General features: G+C 41.0%; 2 protein-coding genes across 3 annotated transcripts in view; one reads left to right on the top strand and one right to left on the bottom strand.

Moving 5' to 3' along the window:
- Positions 1-975: 975 nt before the first annotated feature.
- Positions 976-12,631, top strand: ACSL5 (acyl-CoA synthetase long-chain family member 5). 2 transcript variants are annotated; one of them, XM_009325948.1, is made up of 20 exons: positions 976-1,131; positions 1,699-1,807; positions 2,544-2,608; positions 2,687-2,788; positions 3,121-3,220; positions 4,413-4,591; positions 5,297-5,329; positions 5,549-5,600; positions 6,027-6,100; positions 6,542-6,619; positions 7,588-7,722; positions 8,207-8,341; positions 8,416-8,511; positions 9,055-9,127; positions 10,025-10,113; positions 10,195-10,311; positions 10,767-10,910; positions 11,481-11,582; positions 11,968-12,039; positions 12,483-12,631. In XM_009325948.1, the coding sequence occupies exons 1-20, from the start codon at positions 976-978 to the stop codon at positions 12,621-12,623; spliced, it is 2,052 nt and encodes a 683-aa protein (XP_009324223.1). In that variant the 3' UTR covers positions 12,624-12,631. The 2 variants fall into 2 exon arrangements, with proteins under 2 accessions (XP_009324223.1, XP_009324224.1); XM_009325949.1 differs by having other exon boundaries at positions 11,481-11,586; positions 11,972-12,039; positions 12,483-12,623.
- A 6,976-nt stretch (positions 12,632-19,607) lies between these two features.
- Positions 19,608-23,031, bottom strand: part of ZDHHC6 (zinc finger, DHHC-type containing 6) — a 17,443-nt gene continuing 14,019 nt past the window's right edge. The window contains exons 6-10 of the mRNA XM_009326052.1: positions 22,736-22,903; positions 22,376-22,417; positions 21,828-21,973; positions 21,696-21,739; positions 19,608-20,188 (exon numbers count right to left, since the gene is read on the bottom strand). Of these exons, the coding sequence (XP_009324327.1) occupies positions 20,085-20,188; positions 21,696-21,739; positions 21,828-21,973; positions 22,376-22,417; positions 22,736-22,903 (504 nt within the window). The 3' untranslated portion in view covers positions 19,608-20,084. The remainder of the gene's footprint in view (positions 20,189-21,695; positions 21,740-21,827; positions 21,974-22,375; positions 22,418-22,735; positions 22,904-23,031) is intronic.

Genomic DNA, 23,031 nt, shown 5'->3' with positions numbered 1-23,031 from the left:
TCATCTTGCAAAGTGTGATGTGTCATGTCCTGCATAGCTATTTAGATACTAGCAAAGATAAGTTGGCGAGACCTGAGTTGATTCAGACAAAAAGCAGTCACCTGTGCTAGATTTGTCTTGGCCATTTAATCTTAAACATACCAGAACATCTTAGAGATTAAAGTACTTGTTTCTAAGGCAGGAGGCTGAGGTAGATGTCTCATTCTCAGTTTTTGCTTCCCTGCCCTTGAAGGAAGAGACTCTGGACGATGCAAGCAACAGAACTGTTTCTGTACTTCCCAGCTAGACTTCCATTGCACACATTGACTTCCAGGTCACCACTTCCTTGTGGGAAAGTAACTTTCACAGTTTTGACTTGTGCCATATCTCATGCTGAGCACGCTTCCACTGTCTGCATAAACCTGTCCAGCATAAACCCTGCTTTCCAGTAAGAGCAGATGATCATGAAGATACTGCTTGTCCTGCAGACCTCTATATGTAGATGTAACAAACATGTAATTTAGCAATACCCCTACTATTTTAGCAATACCCCCTCCTGTTGGACAGCTGTAATGTTGAGGCATTTTGTTACTTCCACTACTCACATCACTGAACTACAGGCATTTTTTGTTAATACTTAATTTGGGAAATCATATGTTTTCCCCAGGCAGATTTTTACTCTTGAATAGAAAGAATTAACATCTGTTCCTTGTCTGACTTCATCAGGCTTCAGCTTTTTGTGGAGGAGGATGCAGCATGGATTAAGATTTATGGGGACAGGTGACTTTGGATCTCTTAAGAGGCTTAAAGCATTGCATAAACATGCTTCATTATTGTACCAGGACTCTTTAGGGGCAAACTGCTGAAATGATTTGTAGTATTGCTTAACAGACTACTTAAGTAACCATGGCTTATAGGTAGTGAGTGCTTCTAACTCATGTCTACTAAACCTCCTGTTTGTTTCAGGTTCAACTCTGGCTCCACTGATCCAGCACAATGATTTGGATACTTCAAGTCTTGTTCTCACCACTCCCAACACCAGCATTGATTAGTCTTATTGTATTTGGAGCTGGCATCTTCCTGTGGGTGATAAGCAGGCCAAAACCTGTTTTGCCTCCTGTTGACTTGAACAAGCAGTCAATAGGAATTGAGGTAATACTTACTCTGCTTGTGGGCATGGACTATTTTTGAGCTTAATATGAATATTGATCCATTCTGACTCTGGTTATCAGTGGAAACTCTCCTGCCTGATATACACAGCCTTCTCTCCCAGGTATACAGCTCAACAGTATGGTGGGAAGAAAGGAAGTCTTAAGACACCAAGAGTAAGAAACAGCAGCTCTTGCCAACAGGTTTAGGCAGGCTTTTTACCAGACTGTCTTGGACTGTTTACCTTGGCTGTCACTGACTTTTTTCTGTATTTTAAACACTTTGCATCAGTTTGAAGGCTAGTGCTATACTTCATGTAACTAGGCAAGTGGTAGCACTCATTTTTAGTCAAGGTCTCTCTAATAACCTGTAATTGAATATTAATCTAGGCCATCTAGAAAATTCCTCTGCATATGACTGATGACTGAGTAGATCAAAACAAGGAAAGAAATTGAGACTTCCCTAATAATGCAATACTACTGAAATACTTTAAAGGGGATTGCTGGGAGAATGGCTGAGGAATAAATGACATTGCATCTGTTCTGTTTCATAACTATGCTCTGTTCCTAGGGAGGAGCCAGAAGAAGTGCACTCATGACAGATAATAACCTGCTTTCTTACTACTTTGATGATGGTAAAACCTTGTATGAAGTTTTCCAGAGAGGACTGCGTGTTTCTGGTAAGCTTTGCATCTGCTAGTTAGTACTTGCCTATCAATCACAAGTAAATAAAACTATTCTGAGCTCTTTTGCCTTGCTTCTTGTCTGTAGTAGTAATTCAAGCTAGCAAAAGCTTTTCCAGCCTTCTGTGGGGTGGAGTGACAAGCGACCATATTCCGTGCCCGCCCCCCCCCCCCCCCCCCCCGGCTTCAAAAGACGTCTTGTTTGGCGCCCCCGCCCCCCCCCCCCCCCAGCCCCTGGATTTAGAAGTAGTCTTAGTTGGCAGTCTGGGCAGGAACAAACATCAGAAGCTTAACATGGCAGAGTTCAGTTAAGAGTCAGCAGATACTAAGCATCAGAGGGAGTTGGTGGGAAACACCTCTGCTTTGTCTTATGATGTGGGTTTTAGTGTAAAATTACTGCCTGCTTACAGCAGGTATGAATTTGTGCACCTGTGACTTCAGGGGTCCCATGCATGGAAATATGTGATAGCTTGCAAGCTGTTTCAATCTCACATGGGTTGTGAAACAGGAGAACATCACCAGATCTTGGAAGTATTGCTTGTAAGGATAAAGCCAATAGTCTTACAATCTTGGTTTGGGCAGAGTGCTTAACTATGGACGCTGTGCATTTCCATGCTCCATGCAGTTAGCTGGATGTCTGACTGAAAATATTTCCCACTTAAAGTGTGGCATTGCAGTGCTATGCAACTTCAGTACTGAGCTTTACAATTGCTTTTCTGAACTCTTCCATTAGGAAATGGCAGCTGTTTAGGCTATAGAAAACCCAACCAACCTTATCAGTGGCTGACATATAAACAGGTGAGTATTGTACATAACAGATGATTTAATCTTGGATACTGTCTTGTAACACTAAAGTGGGGGAAAACTATCTTACAGGTTTTGGACAGAGCTCAATACCTGGGATCAGGACTTCTGCAAAAAGGATGCAAACCATCATCAAACCAGTTTATTGGCATTTTTGCTCAGAATAGGCCAGAGGTAAGCAACAAATTGAATATTCTTTCCCAGAATATTCTGACACCTTGGGGAGAGAGGAGGGTCTATATTTAAATAGCTTGAGGCCACATGAGGAACAATCACAACTGGCTTTTCCCTTCCCAGCTCTCTTATTACTGACTGAGCACATACCATGCCAAGCATGTCATACAATGATCTTGAACGCTCACTACTCTGAGAATCTCATGGACATGCTCCTTACACAACCCCCACTGCTAATGTGTGCATGGGCTAGTCAAGCTGTATGAAATCTGTAGGTAATCCTGTCTTGTGAGGTGCTAGTTTTCCTTAGCTGTACTGTTTTCTCTCTTCAGTGGATCATTTCAGAGTATGCCTGCTACACTTACTCAATGGTTGCTGTTCCACTTTATGACACTCTGGGGCCAGAGGCCATTGTATATATTGTTAACAAAGGTAAATATTGACTTCCACTATTTTGTAATGATTTCTCTAAGAAGCTTTGTTTTGAGAAGGCTGAAGTTCAAGGGAATTTGATGCAAAAATCAGAGTAGCTTTAACCTTACTGCTCTTATACTTTTATAGATGCTTAATTTCTGTAAATGAAGCTGCTTTGCAGGGGACATGGTTCAATGCCTAGAATAAGCCAGTGGGCTTCCTATGTCTCCTAGTGTTTTGAGTGCAAGTCCACTGAAGACCTGCTAGATCCTGTGGACCATCCTGCAATCAGAGTGCTCAACTATTTGCCATTTGAGGTTTTGCAATCTTGAACTCCCACACTGCCAAACAATCAGACAATGCAGACAGGCTTGCATGCAAATTGACGCTAGATGTGTGTCTCTGACTTAAAGTTGTAGGATGTAAAGAGTGAAGAAGGGAGGGATAAAGATATACGCCTAGATCTGTTTAATCTATCTGGTTAGGGCCTGTTGTCTTACAGAAGCAACAACTAGCATGCCATCATGGAAGAAACTGGTGAGGAAGCTTGAATAAATCTTCAAACTTTCTTCCCCCAGTCTCAGGGGAGATACAGGGTGAAAAAAATATCCACTGCTGCCACAATGATCTGGGATCCAACCCATAAACAGGATTTGCCAAGCAAAATCACTTCAACAGTTACGCTGGTGAATCTTGCATTGGGACTACACAGCTGTGACTTACTAGGCTAACGGGGAACCAGCAAATCCAATTCTTCTGCTGACTTAATAGGAAATGCTTTTGTAATTGCATAAAACTCTTGCACATGCAGGGAAGCTGAGGCATTAACTCAAGAATTTCAAACAGGTCTAAATTTCTTTTAGATTTAAGGAAGATGGATAAACCTAAACAATCAGTGAGGACAACTATAAGCTTTTATGGCAATACCAAAAGTTTAAATGCTTATTATCTTGACTGAAGATATTTGTCTTCAGTTCCTCAGCGTTTGCCCTCACTTTGTATAGCTAGAATCTCAAGTTTGCCCAATCAATTGGCTATGGCAGGAGGAACCTTCTTAGCACTGTAAGCCAGCCACTGAATCCATATGAGCAAATGCAAATGACTTTAGAACAAACCAATGCTATGTTCTAAATGTATGTGCTACTGAGCTGTCACTCACTTGCCTCATGTCTTCTAAACAGACTTCTGAAATGTAATTTCTTTTCTGTAGCTGACATAAGCACAGTGATCTGTGACAAGCCTGAGAAGGCACAGATCTTGCTTGAGAACTGTGAGCGAGAAAAGACCCCACGTCTGAAGACTGTCATTCTCATGGATCTCTTTGATAAAGAGCTCAAAGACAGAGGAGCTAAAGTGGGAGTTGAAATTCTAGCGCTGCAGGAGGTTGAGGTAGGTGACTAGAGGCTTCTGCTTGATCTTGCAGAGGACTACCTTGCCAGCTAGACATCTGGGCCTTCTCTGGCAACAATGACACTTTAATGTAAGCATTATCCAGTTGTCACACCTGTACCTGAGATCTTGATGAGCAGTCATTTTGAAGCTTGGTATATTTAGCCAAATGGACTTGCAGAGTTCAAACCATTGACTAAAGTTGTATCCATGTGTTGTGGACAGTCAGTATGCATTAAACTGAAGACTTCCTTAGCTTAATTCATGGTGCAGTTGTAACAGGATTTATCAGACTTCTAAGATCACAGTTGAGTCTAATTGAAACTGTAAGTGCAAATTACTGGCTGCTTTGACATCCCAATACTAGGCTTAATCTTCCAGATATGATGCACAAATGTAAAGTATAAGAGATGTGGCCTACATCAAATAAAATGAAAGATCTCCACTCAGGACTTCCAAATTCCTTAAATAGTTCTGATCACTCTCTACACACTCAAATTCATGCTTTCCACAATGCCAGGAGTCGGCTTTTCCAAGTTGTGTGCATTAAATTCAGGAAGACCAACATCTCCCTCTGAATGAGACAGAGTATCAAGAAGCAAAGTAAAAACAAATGTTGCATTTGAAATGCAATTACCTATTCATCTACTGTTGTTGCATGTCTTTCTGTTGCAATTGTTAAGCTGTGTTTTCTCTCTAACACAGGAGCTGGGAAGAAACAACATCAGAGAACCAGTTGTAAGTATCTCTGTGGAACAGTTATAAACTTGCAAAACTAGTCTCTGAAAAGACCTCTTGCCATGCTGCTAGTAGAGGAGGCTGGCAGGATTTTTTTGTATCTTGTCTTGCTGTTCCCAAACAGAATTCCTGGTTTATCCCACTTTAGGAAGTGTATGTAAATACTGATAAGCAACATAATCCTTACTCTGTTGACCTTATGTGGCTTTTTCCCTCTAGCCTCCTAAGCCTGAAGATCTTTGCATCGTGTGTTTTACCAGTGGAACCACAGGTAAGAGAATATATAGTGATGCTTCCCCACTAAAACTACAAGTCAAGTACACTAAGACAAAGCTTCTTAGAGCTGGGGGGAAGAATAGCCAAATTCATGTTGTCTTACCCTATGAAAAATACAGAGTATTAAAGAGATTGGTTGTTTAACTGTGTCTGTATTCTGACCCACAGGGGCTAGAGAAACATCTTGTTTCAGCATTCTCTATGCTACTCCTAATTACTCTGCTGTTTCAGTAGACGCTTCCTTTATATAATATCCATAGCTGAAAGCACTCAAGATGAGGCATTTTTGTGATCTCTTAAGACAATGCATGCTATGACTGAGCCTAATACCAAGACAGTACAAACTGAGCCAAACAAGACAGGGGAAACTGACAGCAGAAGCAGTCAGAGCCACAGCTGACTTTGCTCGATCTCTCCAAAGGTAACCCTAAAGGAGCCATGCTGACACATCAAAATGTTGTCGCAAATGCTGCTGCCTTCCTTAGAAGCACAGAGGTAAGCTACTGCTAATGGTGATCTCTAGGCTATGTCACTCAGTCATGAAACTAGCTTTAATGTGGGCATTTTTTGCAAACCATTCACTCCCAGCAAACTCATGCTTTCCGAAGTTCCCATATTTCAATGGGACAATAGTATTGCAAGAAACTTGGTTTAACCTTGAACAAGAACTTCTACACAGAAGTTATTCTAGAATGAGTCAGCCCTAAATGCCAAGAGTACTAAACTACCCTATTTCAAGTCTTGCCAAAACGTAACATTAATCTAGATCTGAGTTACAGCTGCAAATTTTGAAAAGGTGGTAGATGAGCCTGAGTTGCTTCAGTCATTTGAAGTGTCTATTTCAAAGCATCCAAATTGATCCAAACTTTATTCACTTAAGAGCAACTCAAGCAGCCATAGGGAGTACTAACCTACTTCTATTTCTTTCCCCTCTAGAACATAATTGAGTGTACACCTTCAGATATCACCATATCCTATCTTCCCTTGGCTCACATGTTTGAGAGAGTTGTACAGGTAAGTACACTGTGCATGCTACTAAGCTTCTGTAGAAGATCTTAGATGTATGAACTAGTTCATACATCTAACACTTGTTAGAAGCCATACCTAAATGGTTAAGACCACTTACCTAAAATAAAAACCTCTGAACTGACTAAATAATGCCTGGTTACTTCTCCAAGATATGGCTACTATTTTCATTAAACGAAGCTTTGTTCTTCAGTTCAGCCTTACTGAGTCTGTGATTTACTAAGAAATCAGCAAGGGAAATTAACAGCATCAAGACCTTAGTCAAACACAGTGAAAGCTAATACATGAAGAGGAAGCAGTTTAAGACCAGTGGATTTAGTACTCAGAGGTAGAGGGTAGTATGTTCTCCACTGTTTACTCCGCTGGGCTGTGTCATCCTGCCTGTTTCCTAAGCTGAAGTTCTAGTCTTCCAATTAATGCAGTTCCTCCAGCATGTTGTGTAAGTAAAGCTTCCTACAGGGAACATCAGCAACTTTGTGGCAGGATCTAACTCTTCTACATGTAATGGTCTCCAGATCAGTCTCTTAACCTCAATTCCCAACCCAGTATTTAAAAAAGAACACGTATTGTCCTATTCCTTGTCAAATTGTTAAATTCTTCTGTTGCCTTGTATTGAAATTTCTAGGTATCTCAAAAGATATCAAAATAGAACACATGTTACAAATGTGGTGAAGCTTATATTAATTGTATTCAACCATAATGTGAAACTTTTGTTTTGTGGTGCTCGTGGACTACAAATCAAAGTTGCATGCCAGAACTTAATCTAGCATCTGAGCTTCTATAAATCAAATTGTAGTAAAAGGTATGATAGCCTTCTGTATTTCCTCAAAACCTATTCACACAAGAACTTTCCTACCACTGGGCACTGGAAATCATGCTGCTTTCCACAGACAAATAATTATGGCTAAAGAAGCTAAGAATTATCCTTGACTAAACTTAGTCTGGTCAATTTTTAGACTGTGACCTACAGCTGTGGAGCAAAAGTAGGCTTCTTCCAAGGAGACATCAAGTTGCTAACAGATGACATGAAAACCTTGAAGCCAACACTATTTCCAGTTGTACCAAGACTGCTCAATAGAATATATGACAAGGTATGTGAGCAATTTTAGCTAAATTATCTTTGTGTCCATATATCTAAGCAAGCATATACAAGTTTAGTTTAATATTGAATGCATCATTGCATTACCACTAGTTAATTAGTCCTTTGCAGGAAGAATTCTCTAAAATCCTTTCTGAGGAGATGGCAAGAGTCCTGAGACCTGGAGTATAAGAACAGCGTATCCAGTCATGACCGGGCTAAGTCTGTTGCTGTTCAGAGACAAAAATTTTGTTTACTTTTGGAATGCAAATGAAGCAAGTGCAAAGCTAGAAGGATCCCTATCCCTCAAAGCTATGGCTGAAGTATGTCAGCAGTAACACAAATTAGTATTGCCCCTTGGTTCATCTCCTAGACCATGACAGTAGTGAAGACAGACCCTAGAACATCGAAGTAAGATATGGTGCCTCCTAACAAAGCAAGAACTGGAGGTACAGATGTGAATTAAACTCAAAAGTCACTAATACTTTTCCTTGCAGATACAAAGTGGTGCAAAGAGCCCAGTGAAACGTTGCCTGTTAAACTTTGCTGTGATTGTGAAGATGGCTGAAATAAAACAGGGCATAATTCGAAATGACAGCATTTGGGACCAGCTAATCTTCAAAAAAGTTCACGTAAGTTATTCCAAGTGTAAGCAAGCTGAGCAATGTAGTATTGGAGGATCTGATGGCTTCTATTTCACTTGTAGGAAACCATGGGTGGAAGAGTGCGTATAATGGTAACTGGTGCAGCCCCTATATCTCCTTCTGTCCTGACATTTCTTAGAGCAGCATTGGGCTGTCAGGTAAGCTGAGTTTTTTCTTAAAGTAAGACGTGTTTGGTTATGCCCAGTAGGTGACCAATGATACAGCTGTGGTCCAGCCCAGTTTGTTCCTGGGGAGATTGCTGTCAGTCTTCGGTATTTACAGGCTGCTTGATCTGAGTTAACTGTAACAGGAACACAATTCTGCAGGGCTGGCTTCAAACTACACTACCAAAAAACTCTCCTGTAGGCTGTGGGAAGAGGAATAGAGCAGCAGAAATAGGAACATGCAGCACTCAAACTCAAGCAGCTGCCTCTGAGCTTTGTGGCTTATCCTGAGAGTCAGTGAGTTCCCAATGTAGTACAGTTGAGAACAGAGTTCAGAGAATGAGGTGATCAAAGCAAGGTTTGAATAGGTGAACTTGAAGAACATCTGGTTACACCAATAAGACCAAGAAGTTTTAAAGGCTAAGATTGTCTTGGCTTCCTTCCTAAAAAGACGACTTGAGCATGGGCATAGTTGAAACTGAGCTCTTTAACACCAAGGTCTTGATGTTCAAAGAATATTCATCCTTTCTCACACAGATCTTTGAAGGTTATGGCCAGACTGAATGCTCAGCTGGATGCACTTTCTCAATGCCTGGAGACTGGACAACAGGTATGGTAGCTGACACTTGGAAACTCTCCCACAGCTGTCAACAGAAAGTGGCACTCAAGCTTAGGTGCTCTACTGCTTTTAGTTCAATGGACGTTAAATCCTGGGTACTTAACCTCAAAGTGATTCTTAGTAGCAACAGTCACCTGTATGCTTAATAGGTAACCAAATTCTTGACTCATGTAAGTGAGGATCTCTTGTATAAAGAGATACTCTTGTATAAAGCTGACATAGGTCAGCTTAGACCCTGTCTCCGTGTACAGGAAAGGAGTGTCTGTACAGAGCTGAGCAAACTGGACAAGGCTTTAAGAAACTAGCTTTAGCTCCGAAATGACTTGTCTGATATTTTAGTCATAATTCTTTGTGTAAAACATGATACTTGATTATTTTCCTGAAGGACTATCTGACCTTGAAGATCTAGTTTTCATCTTAACAAGGATGTTTTTAATATTGGGTATTCTAAATTCAAGGTCAAGTCGCCGTCTTTGAATGCAGTAACTGCAGAGCATAATGAGGATGACATGCAAATGAATAACCAGGCTCTATGAGGGAATTCTTTGGAGGCAAGGGTAATACATGGTTGGTGTGGTTGATTACGCCAATAAATGGCTCTAAGCATTGAGACTTAGCTTATCCTGCATTAACTGTCTGAAAATGGCATTACAGTAACTTTCTTGAACATTTGGTGTCAGACTCCTTTAAACAGTACTGGTTCTTGCTAAAGCAGTGAACAAAGTGCCATTAAGTAGCTACTATCACTGAAGTCTTTCATATGTAGGGGGCACCTGAGGTCTCCCATCACTTAAGACCTAGTCTTTCTAGCTTTAGATCAAATAGGGCCAACTGCTTAGCAGAATCCCCAAAACATAACTGTCCTTGGTTGTTTTTTTTTCCTCTTAGGCCATGTTGGAGCCCCTCTGGCTTGTAATATCATAAAACTAGATGATGTGGAAGAAATGAACTACTTCTCTTCTAACAATGAAGGCGAGGTAGGTACCGTCTCCTCTGTGGTGTCAGGAAATACTGAAACGTAAGACTTGGTGACTAACAATGTTCTGTGCTTGCTATAGGTCTGCATTAAAGGATCAAATGTGTTCAAGGGTTATCTGAAAGACCCTGAGAAGACAGCAGAAGCAATTGATAAAGATGGCTGGCTCCACACTGGAGACATAGGAAAATGGTTGCCAGTGAGTAACTGCTTAATACAAACCATCCCTTGGATGTGAATTCCTGGCTAGTTTACAGTAATCTGAAAAGGTGGAGAAGTGAATTCTAGGGTAAAAGCCTTACATGATATTTTGTTATCACTCACCAAGTAACTCCAGGCAAAACTCCAAAGACCAATTAGGTTACAAGATCTCAGATAACCCCTGCTAGGCCAGTAGTTAAGACTACATCACTTCCACAATGAAGAACAACAAGGTGTCTTGGTTTCTGTCAGAGGAGAATAAAGGAGCTGTCTAATCATGTCCTGAGCTAACTGGAAAAATTAGACAAAATGCCCCTTCTCTCTGTAGAAAGCAAAGACCAGTTCCAGACTAGCATGTGCCTTTCATACCACAAAACCAAACCCATTATCTTCTGCTTCTTACAGAAGCAAGAGAGATACTTGAAACTAATGGCCTCTATCTTTAACTTCTAGAACGGAACACTGAAGATCATCGATAGGAAGAAGAATATATTTAAACTTGCACAAGGAGAATACATTGCTCCAGAGAAGATAGAAAATGTCTATATCAGAAGTGCTCCTGTAGCCCAGGTCTTTGTACATGGGGAAAGCCTGAAGGTAAGTGATGTTAGGAGTGAGCATCCTGCAAGATTCCTCCCACAATAAGTTCTGGAAGATCAGAGCACAAATGTATGCATGTACAAGAGTCCTTGAAGAAGATCTGTTCCCAAGAGTGCCATGTTTATAGGAATATCCTTTCAGACTTTTTGGGCTGTCTATAGCCTTCCCTCTTGACACCAAAGAAGAGGAGATCCTGGAATGAAGTTGCAAGATGGGTGAAGGTTAATTACATACTTGTATGGGATTTGTATGTCAGGCCATGTATGTTTCTCCATTCCTTTGCCACAGAGGTGTCACCTACACTAGCAGAGGCCTTCAATCTGTAAACAAGCCAAAAGTAATTGCTGGAGTGTTTAGCACACATAATGGACAAACTGCTCTCTGAACTACTGTCAGAACTCAGATAAGTGACTTGAATGTCCTTGTAGCTACCTTCCAAATTCTGGAAACAGATGGGGATGTAATGTGGCTTAGTATAGAGATGCTGTCCACAATCAAGTTTGCATAGACAATCAATTTCAGATGCCTTAACTTGGTCTAAACATGACTACTTCCACTTGTTTTCAGTCTTTTCTAATAGGTATAGTGGTTCCTGATCCTGAGACACTTCCAGCATTTGCAGCAAAACTGGGAATAAAAGGTTCCTATGAAGATGTGTGCAAAAATCCAGTGAGTGGCTTTACCTTTTTAGTGGGTTATAGGTAGAATTTAATTCTGAAGTCCAATCTTGCATTGCTTTAACTTCATTTTTACCCACCTCTTTTGTAAATTTAATTGCCTTAATGCTGGGAGAATCATGCAAGCAGCCTTAAAGTAAAAACTGGAACTAAGTATAGGTGTCTCTTGATGTTTCAAGGGCTATCACCGCTTCTTTTCCAATGAGAAGAGAGATGCAATCTTGTAGTAGCCTTAATATGAGAAGTCTTGAATGCTGAAATATGTACATGTATTCTTGTCAACCTCAGTTTTCATTGACTGGGCAATGGGTGTGATCCTGAGTTGCAATTACAAAATAGCAGCTTCACCCACTCTGTTCCTGCTCTGTTTTGTCTAGGCAGTGAAGAAAGCTATTTTAGAAGATATGGTCAGACTGGGGAAAGAGGCTGGTCTTAAATCCTTTGAACAAGTAAGTACTTCCAAATCCTCCTTGTCACAAGCACCTGTATTACTAATGCGATGGCTGGGAAGTCTGCATTCCTGTTACTGACTGTGCCAGGATGGGACCTAAGACAGCTGCCCAGGACAACTGATTGAAGTAGGCAGTGAAACATTGACTGGCTGCCTGTCTCTTGACCAAGACACAGGCGGCTGTGTAGGGCAAAAGCAGCAATTGCCATGAGGTGGAGTGGAGATTCACCATGGGCTGCAGGAGCTGTACTGTAGTTCCAGCCTATCCTCTTGCTGTGTCAGCCAAAAGGAATTTGACTTGCATCAAAAAACAGTTTAGTTACTGGAGCTCCTGAGGCTAAGTGAGTTCTTGCACTGAGCTCAAGGAAGCTGGGAAGAACTGTTGTTTGTCCTCTAAGGGATTATGTAAGTGTCATGTGCTAAATTATTTTCTTTTAATAGGTTAAAGATCTGTACATCCACACAGAGATGTTCTCTGTAGAAAATGGACTGTTGACACCAACACTGAAGGCAAAGCGAGCAGAGCTTGTTAAACTCTTCCAGAACCAGATTGAAGCCCTCTATTCAAGTATGCAGGAATAAGTGGCTAATTTAAATTAAACTGCATGGAATATCCAAACAAATCTGTGACACTACGTGACCTATGGAGAACACACGCATGAGTGGAGGGGAGCAAGGAGAACTTAAATATATTTTTTCTGGTATCCTGGGAAAAATTACTTTCAGATGAAGATGGCTGTAGCATAACTGACAACCTGGCAGTGTTCACATCTTGCAGGACTAAGCATCAGCTGTCTAGGCAAAGCCAGAACTTTCATCTTCCTTGGACTGTGAATGAAGCAAAAACCACTCAAGAGCCTCACCCTTTACAAGGCTGCTGTATGCACTTCTCGCTGTCAAAAGCAAATCCTGTTTTCCTGCTCCAACTATGAACTCCATTGCTACCTTTTGTGGATTGATCTACAATCAGACGGAACTCTTCCATGCAGTTACATGTTTTGGGTGGGGGGGGGAGAGTTAAAAAAAACAAGTGCAGGAAAATAACACTTCATTTTCCACTCAGGATGCTATAACCTGTCTCAACTCAAGCTGTCACAACATGAATTGGAGCTTAACATCTGTTCAGCAAACAGTCATGAATGTCCTGTTCCTAGCCCTGGACCACACAGTACAGGTTGTCTTTAATGAAAATGAGTAGTCTGGCATTAACTGGCTTACAAAGTGCATGTGTCTAAAGCAAACATGCCCCTCCAGCTTATGGGAGGCACTAGATCAGTTGCTGCACATGTTCTCAAATGCAATGGCAGATACAAAGCCTCTACACTTACGCATTTGAGCCTGATTAAGTGGAGAAATTTAGCTGTCATTCCTAAGGATATAGGATGCAATAAATTGTAACTGCACAATCAGACCAAAGCCTGTGTGGGTGACTTGTTTCTCTGCTGCAACCAGACCCTCAGCTGCAATGTTTACTGCTGCCTGGTTATAGATAGCTGCAGCTAGAACACAACTGCTGCAGAAAGCTAACTTGTTTCCTATGCTGCTGTGGCTGAGCAGTGAGGCAATAAGATAGTGCCAGACCAGATGTTGCCTTACTACAAGAAAAGGGAAGTTGAGTAGAGGAGCAATGTGTGCCAGTCTTCAGCATAAATTCATTCTTCCAGCTTAGCCTATCACATGAAATAAGGCATCAGATATCATTTTCCAGGGCTAAACTGCTGCTTTAGAAAACTATTTAGGCAAGATGAGTACTGTCTCTATCTTTAGAAACATGTCTTCCATCAGTGTATGCTGCCTCTGCTGACAGTTTCTCCCTGTAGTAGTCTGCTGTACCAGTCCAAAAGGCAATGCAGTGCTAACAAGGATGTAACATGGAGGAGGAGTACATGTAGCTTTCCTATGCCAATTCTCCTTGTCTGTGCCAGATTCTTACAGCTAGTGGCTGTTCCTCTCTGTATTTAATGCTCTTGGTCAGATATCCCAAAATTAAAGCAACCAGTAGATTTGCTGGTCAGGAAAGGCCCACCCCTTTCTGTGAGGCATCCCTAGCTTTGACCAGTAAAAACAACTGACCCAATTCTGTTTCTAGTCTAGGCTCAAAGTCCTTGACGTTTTAAGGTAACTGTTGTGTTACTTACTGTGCTTGTCATAACCTGAGGCTATAAAGGCTTCTAAGACTCTGAAAGTGCATGTAACTATGCTGTTCATCTTTCCCATGCTTCCTTAAAGCAATGTGACTTAAAAGTTACTAATCTTTTCCCCCAGGTGAGACTGGGGAGAAAAAAAGGAACCAGAGGGAAGAAGAAATATATACTGAAACTGGTTTGGGGTTCTGATGAGCGATTCAGTTGAGGACAGGAAATCTAGTGCAACTGCGATCTGTATAAACTTGAGGCTGAATCCTGGGATGCCACCTGCTGCAGTGCTCAGAAAGTACTTTGTTTATTTTATCAACAAGTGAAACTTCCCTACAGAGATCTGCTTGGATGTTGAAGCCCAGCACTCTGTGGTAGGCTCTTCAACTAGCAGTACTCAGATACCAATCACAGTGCTTCTTCAGCTCAAAGAGATCTCTTATTTGTGAACTGAGTAGAGAGAATGCCTACTTTTCCATGCCACGCCTCAGAAAGTAGTAACTTTGTACAGGTCACTTTCTAATACAGTAGAGATGCCTTCTCTTTCGGAAGAGGAAACGCCTCAATCTCTGAACTCGGTTTGCTCTTCATGGCAATTAAGCCTTTTCTCACAGTGGCAGACTACAGTGGTTTAGATTTTTCATGTCTGTGGCATGTTACAAAGATGGAATTGAATGGGTAACGGCACCATCTGAACAATAAACCACACACAGCAATTCAAGTGTAAATTGGTCTGAAACTGGTCTCTTGGGTGCCACTTCTGCCATATGAACTGCTTCCACAATATAGATCTGAAGTGAAAACAGGAGTACTATAGGCATGCTTGCATTGAAATGGTGCAAAAATTATTTCAGGCTATTGTTTGAGCACTAGAGAAAGCTACAGCAGGCTTGAAGCACTGTTATACCCAGTGAACAAAGATTTGAGGTAAGGATAGCTATAGGTACAATGAAGTTGAATTCTCTGCAACTTTTTTTCCCATTATACAGAGATTGGCCCTAAAATAACATCCAGTCTTCTCTACTTGCTTTAAAAAGCTCTGATCTAGAGCTTTCCATTACGAATGGAAAAGTAGCTATCCATTACGAATTGATCCATTTGGTCTGCAGTATAGTTGTGTATACATGCTGAATAATGAGCTACCATGACTAATAAAGATATGATTCACATAAGGCAGATATTAATATGAATGTTGATAATATAGCTTCCTTTTACTTAAATTGGAAACAACTCATATGTACTCCATCAGGAATTAGACTGCCTGATTTTGGCTGTCCAAATCATGTAAGAATTGTATACCAAAATACAATTTGTTAAATGTATTTTCTTTCCATCTCTATGAAACAACCCCCGTGGCTGCAACTTAATTACTGTTAGTCTCTTCCATTCCTGATCCAGAGAGGAAGTGTTCAGAGGGAAATACTGACTCTTATTTCATAATTTGTCTTTAATGATGTTCTTATTTCAATCAACGCTCTCAAGACAGCTCTAGAATCATTCTCTAATGCCGTAGCTAGGCAACTCAATTGTAAAAACTAAATAATCTGCAAATTGCTGGCTTCCTAGCATGGGAAGTTCTCTTTTCTCTTCCTGGTCACTACTTTGCTTTTGAAAAACTAACTATATGGGAGATGCTTAAACTCTAGCATGAGCTTGTATTTGCTCAACTCTTAAGAGATCCGGATTAAAATCAGAAGCCTCTAGGTTAATACTGTTGAGGAGGAAAGAACTCTTTCATCATTGATTTCTTTTACTATTGGTAATCACCTCAAAGTTATCAGGCATGAGAATACCAAGGCTAGTCTTTTGCACAGCCTGTTGTATATGGTAATCTAGCCCCTTCCTCATTAAGAACTGAGACACCTGACGCAGTCAGTGGCTTTGCTCTGCAAAGGAGAGTCTCTTCGGATTAGAGGCCAAAGCGAGGGCAGATGAGTAGAACGCAAAATTTCAGTTTATTTGGTGGTTGAACAGGCTGCCCGAGATGTCCATTTACCATGGCCAGTATTGTTTGCTTTTATGATAGACTCTGTTTCTGTTTTGGTGCAAAAACTGCCTGAACTAAAGTAGGTGGCTATTTCTTATATTAATTTCATTGTTTTCCTTTAAATAGGAGGGCAGGGTTCCACTTCAGTATGCAGTTACCCCTACTTTCCATCATACTAGAGCCTCAGCTAGGCTAGTGTGGCATTGCAAGTCTAGACTTGCTGTTAGATGATGGAAAGGATGCAAAGCTCAAAATTTTACATAAAAAGAGCAATTCTTCCCTCAGGGAAAAGCAAGAGAGAGTTTAATAGAGCTAATTGCTGTGTGAAAAAGACACTTGCTTTTTCCTTCCCCCAGAGCTGGCTTCTCTAGAGATTTGAACCTAAAAGAAAATCAACTGAATTCCCTGATGAATCACTGCAGAACACAGAACAGCTATATCAAATCTATACCTGCTCCTTTCCTTAATAAACAAAGGTCTTCCTCGAGCAAAAAGCAGGGAGTGGGGAATGAAGAAGAAAAAAAAAAGGTAGAATGGGATGGTAGAAAGGAAGGAAAGTAAAATCTACTAGTATTAAGAATCAGCGTTCCTTAGAGGTGGTTTGTCTTTAAACTTCATGCTCTGATAGAGTTGTTTTCAGCAATGGAAAGACAGCTTGTCTTTTCTTGGCTGCAGAACCTCTAAATGCCTTTAGGAGGTATGCATTTTGTTTTGGCTGGTTGTTTGTAGGCAAGCACTGCTGAGTGAAGGTGTTGCCATGGTAAATAGAAACACCAGTTACCTGTACTACAAAAGGGAAGAGGAGGGACTGAAGTTTTGGCTACAAGGAAACAAGATGAAGGCATTAAAAAAAAAAAAAGCATATAGAGTCCATTTCAGATTGTAAGTGCACTTCTGAAGCAGAGCTCCTGGGCATGCTGCAGTTCAGTGTAGAGTGATCTTGGTGTGCAAAATTCTGCTCAGGTGAAAGTTGAAATAGAATTGAATCATAGAATCATTAAGGTTGGAAAAGACCTCTAAGATCATCGAGTCCAACCGTTGATGCAACACCACCATGCCCACTAAACCATGTCCCTAAGCGCCTCGTCTACACGTCTTTTAAATACTTCCAGGGATGGTGACTCAACCACTTCCCTGGGCAGCCTGTTCCAATGTTTAACCACTCTTTCAGTAAAGACATTTTTCCTCACGTCCAATCTAAACCTCCCCTGGCGCAACTTGAGGCCATTTCCTCTCGTCCTTTCGCCAGTTACTTGGGAGAAGAGACCGACACCCACCTCGCTACAACCTCCTTTCAGGTAGTTGTAGAGAGCAATGAGGTCTCCCCTCAGCCTCCTTTTCTCCAGGCTAAACAACCCCAGTTCCCTCAGCCGCTCCTCATAAGACACGTTCTCCAGACCCCTCACCAGCCTCGTTGCCCTTCTCTGGACACGCTCCAGCACCTCGACGTCCTTCTTGTAGTGAGGGGCCCAAAACTGAAGACAGTATTCGAGGTGCGGCCTCACCAGTGCCAAGTACGGGGGCACGATCACTTCCTGCTCCTGCTGGCCACACTAGTTCTGATACAGGCCAGGATGCCATTGGCCTTCTTGGCCGCCTGGGCACACTGCCGGCTCATGTTCAGCCGGCTGTCGACCAACACCCCCAGGTCCTTTTCCGCCAGGCAGCTCTCCAGCCACTCTTCCCCAAGCCTGTAGCGCTGCATGGGGTTGTTGCGGCCGCAATGCAGGACGCAGCACTTGGCCTTGTTGAATCTCATACAGTTGGCCTCGGCCCATCGATCCAGCCTGTCCAGGTCCCTCTGCAGAGCCTTCCTACCCTCGAGCAGATCAACACTCCCGCCCAACTTGGTGTCGTCTGCAAACTTACTGAGGGTGCACTCGATCCCCTCGTCCAGCTCATTGATAAAGATATTCAGCAAGACCGGCTCCAAAACTGAGCCCTGGGGAACACCGCTCGTGACCGGCCGCCAACTGGATTGAACTCCATTCACCACAACTCTCTGGGCCCGGCCGTCCAGCCAGTTTTTGACCCAGCGCAGAGTACACCTGTCTAAGCCGTGAGCCGCCAGCTTCTCGAGGAGAATGCTGTGGGAGACGGTGTCAAAGGCCTTACTGAAGTCCAGGTAGACCACACCCACAGCCTTTCCCTCATCCACTAGGTGGGTCACCTGGTCATAGAAGGAGATCAGGTTGGTCAAGCAGGACCTGCCCTTCATGAACCCATGCTCTCCAACCACTAAAAGATATCCAGTCCTCTATAAATAGACCACAGTTCACGTAAATTCTCCTCCTCACAGTTAACAATCAACTGTGGTCATTAGTGCTGTTAATCTGTTCCTACTACACTGTTAATTGCTGCCTGCTAATATAGATAGCAGCTATTTATTCATTTCAAAGTCAAGAACAAGAGCTCCTTTGCTGCCAGCTTCCTCAGCTGGAAGCCAAGCTTATTTTTGTAATGTTTGTTTGGTTCTAGACTCCAGACACTGAAAAGAAACTACTGCAGTTGAGACTAAGAGTATTCCATGCAGTTTGGAGGTTTTCATGTTAATTTCTGCTCATATTCAAAAATAGTTACATCCCGCAGAGTTAATATCAGCTCTTGCTAGCAGGGAAACTAGGAGTATGATACACTCCTATACCTCTAATGAAGCCTGCTTCCAGAAAATAAGTGCTTTGATTTCAAGAGGGGCAAAGCACCTGCTTGCAAACTACTGAAACTGAACATTAACTCCCCACTGCCACAGCTCAGAAATAGCCTAGGATTATGGCTCACCATCAGCACTAATGTACAACTGGCTAGAGGTAACAAAAAAATGGCTTTATGCTGGAGATAGTCTGAGTAGGCACATACAGGAGTAATGCTGGCTTGTCTGTATGTAGTCATTTCTATATACACTTAACATTGTTTAAGAAATGCTCATCTGCCTGAGACAACTCATGCAGGTGGAGGTAAACCAGGTGTTAGTTTAAAACAGTAATTTGCAAAAACTCTCAACATGTGACATGCAACTAGACTATGGAAGAACAAAACCGCCTGCTGCATTTAGGATACATTTAGAAAGTCTTCAGCTGGTACAGGTTACTCCATTTTAAGGTCTTCCTTCTAATAATCTGTACCAGATGCTAATTAAAAATGCTTTAGGAAAGGTGTTAATCACTTAGTAGCAACTGGGCTCACAAAAATTTTCATTCTTGGCACTACTGCTTCCTGTCCCTCCAAGATGGATCAAGAACTCTAGTCTCTTGGGTACATGCTCAGATTTCAGAGGGAGCAGATACAGCTGGCTGTATTTCTTTGCCATTAAAAGCACAGAATATTCTTATAGCAAGAGCCAAAGTCTTTCTAATCTTGAAAAACAGCTTAGAACAGTGAAATCTTTACTTCCCAGTCAGTTCACATTCCCATGCCTATAGGTCTAACAACAATTAAATCCACAAGTGAATATGAATGTATCATTTATTTGAGGTGGACAATTCACATTGTTAGAAGTCACAGGTAACAAATTTTATCTTGAGTTTGAATCCAATGTTTATTTTATAGTTTTCAGGGGCAGCTTCAGAGAAAGTAAAACACAGAAGATAAGCAGGACGCATCAGAATCAGATGCGGTTGAAGAAAAAACCTAAAATATGAACCCTCAGAATGCAATTTAAACAGCAAAAAGAAAAAAATCTGGCTTGGGATGAAAAAGATGCATCTTGAAGGCAATCCACTGAATGGCTTCTTCAATTATTTATTGTTAAAAAAGTATGCAAACCATGGCACAGGCATATCCAACCTTTTCAGCTGTGAGTAAAACAAAACCTTGTCCTAACATATTCATTGCATAAGTCTAAAGTAATAAACAAAAAATTTCAAGTAAAGGATTGTGGTCTGAAGTAAAAATTCCATTTCTTATTTAAAAAAAATGAGAAGGCTATCTGTTTTTCTTCTCTCCATCCACTGGTTGATCCGTTTCAGAGTCATATTGGCATTTTTCCACACATTTCCTAGGGAACCAGCCTCGTTCTCTTATCCCACCTTAAAACATGAAAAGTCGCATTAACTTGGGACAAAACATGACCCACTACAGAGGAAAAACACAGGACTGGAAGAGACATCAAGAGGTTACCTAGGTTACTTTATTCTCCAAGGCAGGACATCTAAGTCATTCCTAACAGCATTGCCTGGGGATGCATAGATTCTCTCCCACTGCCTAAAATGTTTTCCAGTGCTCTACCTTCCTTACTACGAGAAAAAGCCCCATCTGAATCTTTCTGTCTATAATTCAAGTTCACAACTCCTCTTTCTACACACCAGAGACACAAGAAGCAGCTAACAACCTTCTCTATGCAGAGACTCTTCTTTTTTGCAAGTGTTGACTCATCTTATGATTGACTCTTTTTCCTCAGAACTGCTACTTAATCATTAATTTTTCCATCTTGTTATAGTGCAGCTTGTTATTCCTGCCTATGTATAGCATTTTGCTATATGCTCTTAACACATCTCATCCTTTTTTTGAAGCCTAGTTCTCGAAAATGCCAATGTTATTTTGAATTCTAATCCAGCCTCTCAGTATACACCAAGTTCCCCACCCAGACCACATTTCACCCGTTCTAAAAAAAACATTTGATATAGCACAGATATCTCCTGCTAATCTTCATAATAAGCAACGCAATACAAACTATTACCATGCTCATTTCAATGACTCATTTAGGTTTGATGTTTGAAAGAGTTCATTTGAGTGAGCTGCCGAAGCACTTCTAGTCCATGAAGGTCTCAGACCTCCCATGAAAAGCATGGACACTTCCAATGTAGTGACTGTTGGCTGCCTCTCTTTTGCCAACACGGAATGTACATGCAATGAATTAACAATTGTTTGGAAGAGACAACAGAATCCAGTGCACCCTCTGGCAGGTAAAATTTTAGCTCAGTCCTAAGCAGGAGGGCTGAAGTAAAAAATGTAAACATTTCAATGCAGGTGGCTGTGATGTTGTCTCTCTGCAGACCAGCAGGAGTCTAACATTTTTGATAGCTGTAATTGTTAGTTTCGTTAATGCATGTCAAAGTCCTTGGAAATGATCCTAAACCAAAGACATAACGTCTCCTTGTTTTTAAGATGTACAAAGAGTAATCCCAGGTCTTATATGTATATAGAGTGTTTAGGTAGGAAATCTGAATGTGTTTAAGAAAGACCGCTATTTAAATATCAAAAAAAGATATCATTAACCTCTTTAGAGTCTAAAAGGCTAACTTTTTCTTAGAATATGAAGTAGTGTCCCCCTTCCCACTCAACATTCAATAAACTACTAGATGAGTGTTCTTTCAGTCTGACAGATTCGTTTAATGTTTATCAAAACTGGCAAGTCTACCAGATGTAATGAGTAAAAACTGTGGATGTGGTTTTAAAGGGGAGAGAAGCCAATGCCAATAAGGTCAGTCATTATACATTTTGAGAACTGAACATGTGATATTGTCCACATTTCTAGACAGCTACAAAACTGATTTGTAATTTTCAACAGCAAAAGTGAAAATAACTGCTTCATACCATCAGCAGCTGAGTCGAGAATCTTCTCACCATACATCCAGTGTCTGGGGAAGAAAGCGTAATAGGTAGTTAGATGCCAGAACTCATCTCAATATTTCTTTTAACCAAACATAAAGGTGTGGAGCCACTAACTTTAAGCCTCTTGTGGCTAAAATCAGATCCCCTTTACTTAGTGCAATTCTAGGTTCTTCAGTGCATGGTGTTGTGAAGAATGTTTCAACACCTTTAGTCACAGGACAGCAGACACCACTGTAATCTTCTACTGCTCGATACCGCACCTACGAATTTGAACAGAACATGGCAATGTATTATTGTAAGGAGTTATGGCCTTGCTGAGAGTTTCATAGCAAAAAATCAATTCCAGCAAACTGTTAGATTTGAGCATAATGACAACGGCTGTCAAAGGGACCCTAAATTCTAAATTAACTGCTTAGCAATGAAGCACAGTCATCTTTATTAGCAGATTTCTTACCATCTGGAAACTAAGGAGCAAATGCGAAGAAAGCTAAATACTAAGTTTAATTAAGCAGAGGTTGCAGCACACTGTTTGTGTAGCAACACAAAGTCTTTATTTAATTGCTAAGTTTAAAATCAAGAAAATAAATAGTCTCAGCAATTACTTACATTTATTTATACTGATATTTCAAAGTCATTTCAGACCAAACTTCACAAATACTTACGCTTCTTACTCGCTTGTCTGCTTTCTGTTTCAGTTGCTCTATCTATAAATGATTATAAATACAAATTTAGGCAGTGTTTAGTTTAAGACGACTCATGTATTCAATACAAAATGAAGTCAGGTATTGAAACTGTTCAACAAACACAGGAAATATCATTAGCATTCAAAAGCACTCACAAAAGCATAATTTTTTTAGTCTATGAAAAATGGGAGAATGTTTGACAGAACTCCTGTTCCTTAAGTATATGGTTACTAGCCAGTCTATTTTAGTTATTTAAAAAGCTGGTATTTTACTGCAAAGGAAAGCAGGCAATTGGATAGTGAGGAGGATTAACTTGAGATATCATCAAAGATCAATTACTGTCAAACTGTATTGATGACAGCCATCTCTTACTGGCCAATCCAGGCCATCTCCCTCAGGAATCCCAGACCATGTAAACACTTGCTTGAAGTTCTTCCATTTACTTCCCGTGTCATAGGGAAAAATAAAGGTCTCACCCGTTTGGTAGTACTGGATTCTGTCTTTGGCCTGGAAAATAATTAAGAAATACAGTACATAAAAACATACCCTACAAACTGCAATTGAGCAGCAAATATTAAGAAGGCCAGGTCATAAGCCCTGTATGGGTCCATGAGACCTAAAGGCAAACATTTTGA

The sequence above is a fragment of the Pygoscelis adeliae genome, unplaced genomic scaffold (assembly GCF_000699105.1).
Source record: "Pygoscelis adeliae isolate BGI_AS28 unplaced genomic scaffold, ASM69910v1 Scaffold4, whole genome shotgun sequence".
Taxonomy (NCBI): domain Eukaryota; kingdom Metazoa; phylum Chordata; class Aves; order Sphenisciformes; family Spheniscidae; genus Pygoscelis; species Pygoscelis adeliae.
This window is presented reverse-complemented; position numbering and strand designations above follow the sequence as displayed.

Coding starts and splice junctions, on each gene's coding strand:
- ACSL5 (XM_009325948.1), top strand. CDS start 976: ATGATTTGGATACTTCAAGTCTTGTTCTCACCACTCCCAACACCAGCA. Junction 1,132..1,698: donor AGCAGTCAATAGGAATTGAG/GTAATACTTACT, acceptor CTCTGTTCCTAG/GGAGGAGCCAGAAGAAGTGC. Junction 1,808..2,543: donor GAGAGGACTGCGTGTTTCTG/GTAAGCTTTGCA, acceptor CTCTTCCATTAG/GAAATGGCAGCTGTTTAGGC.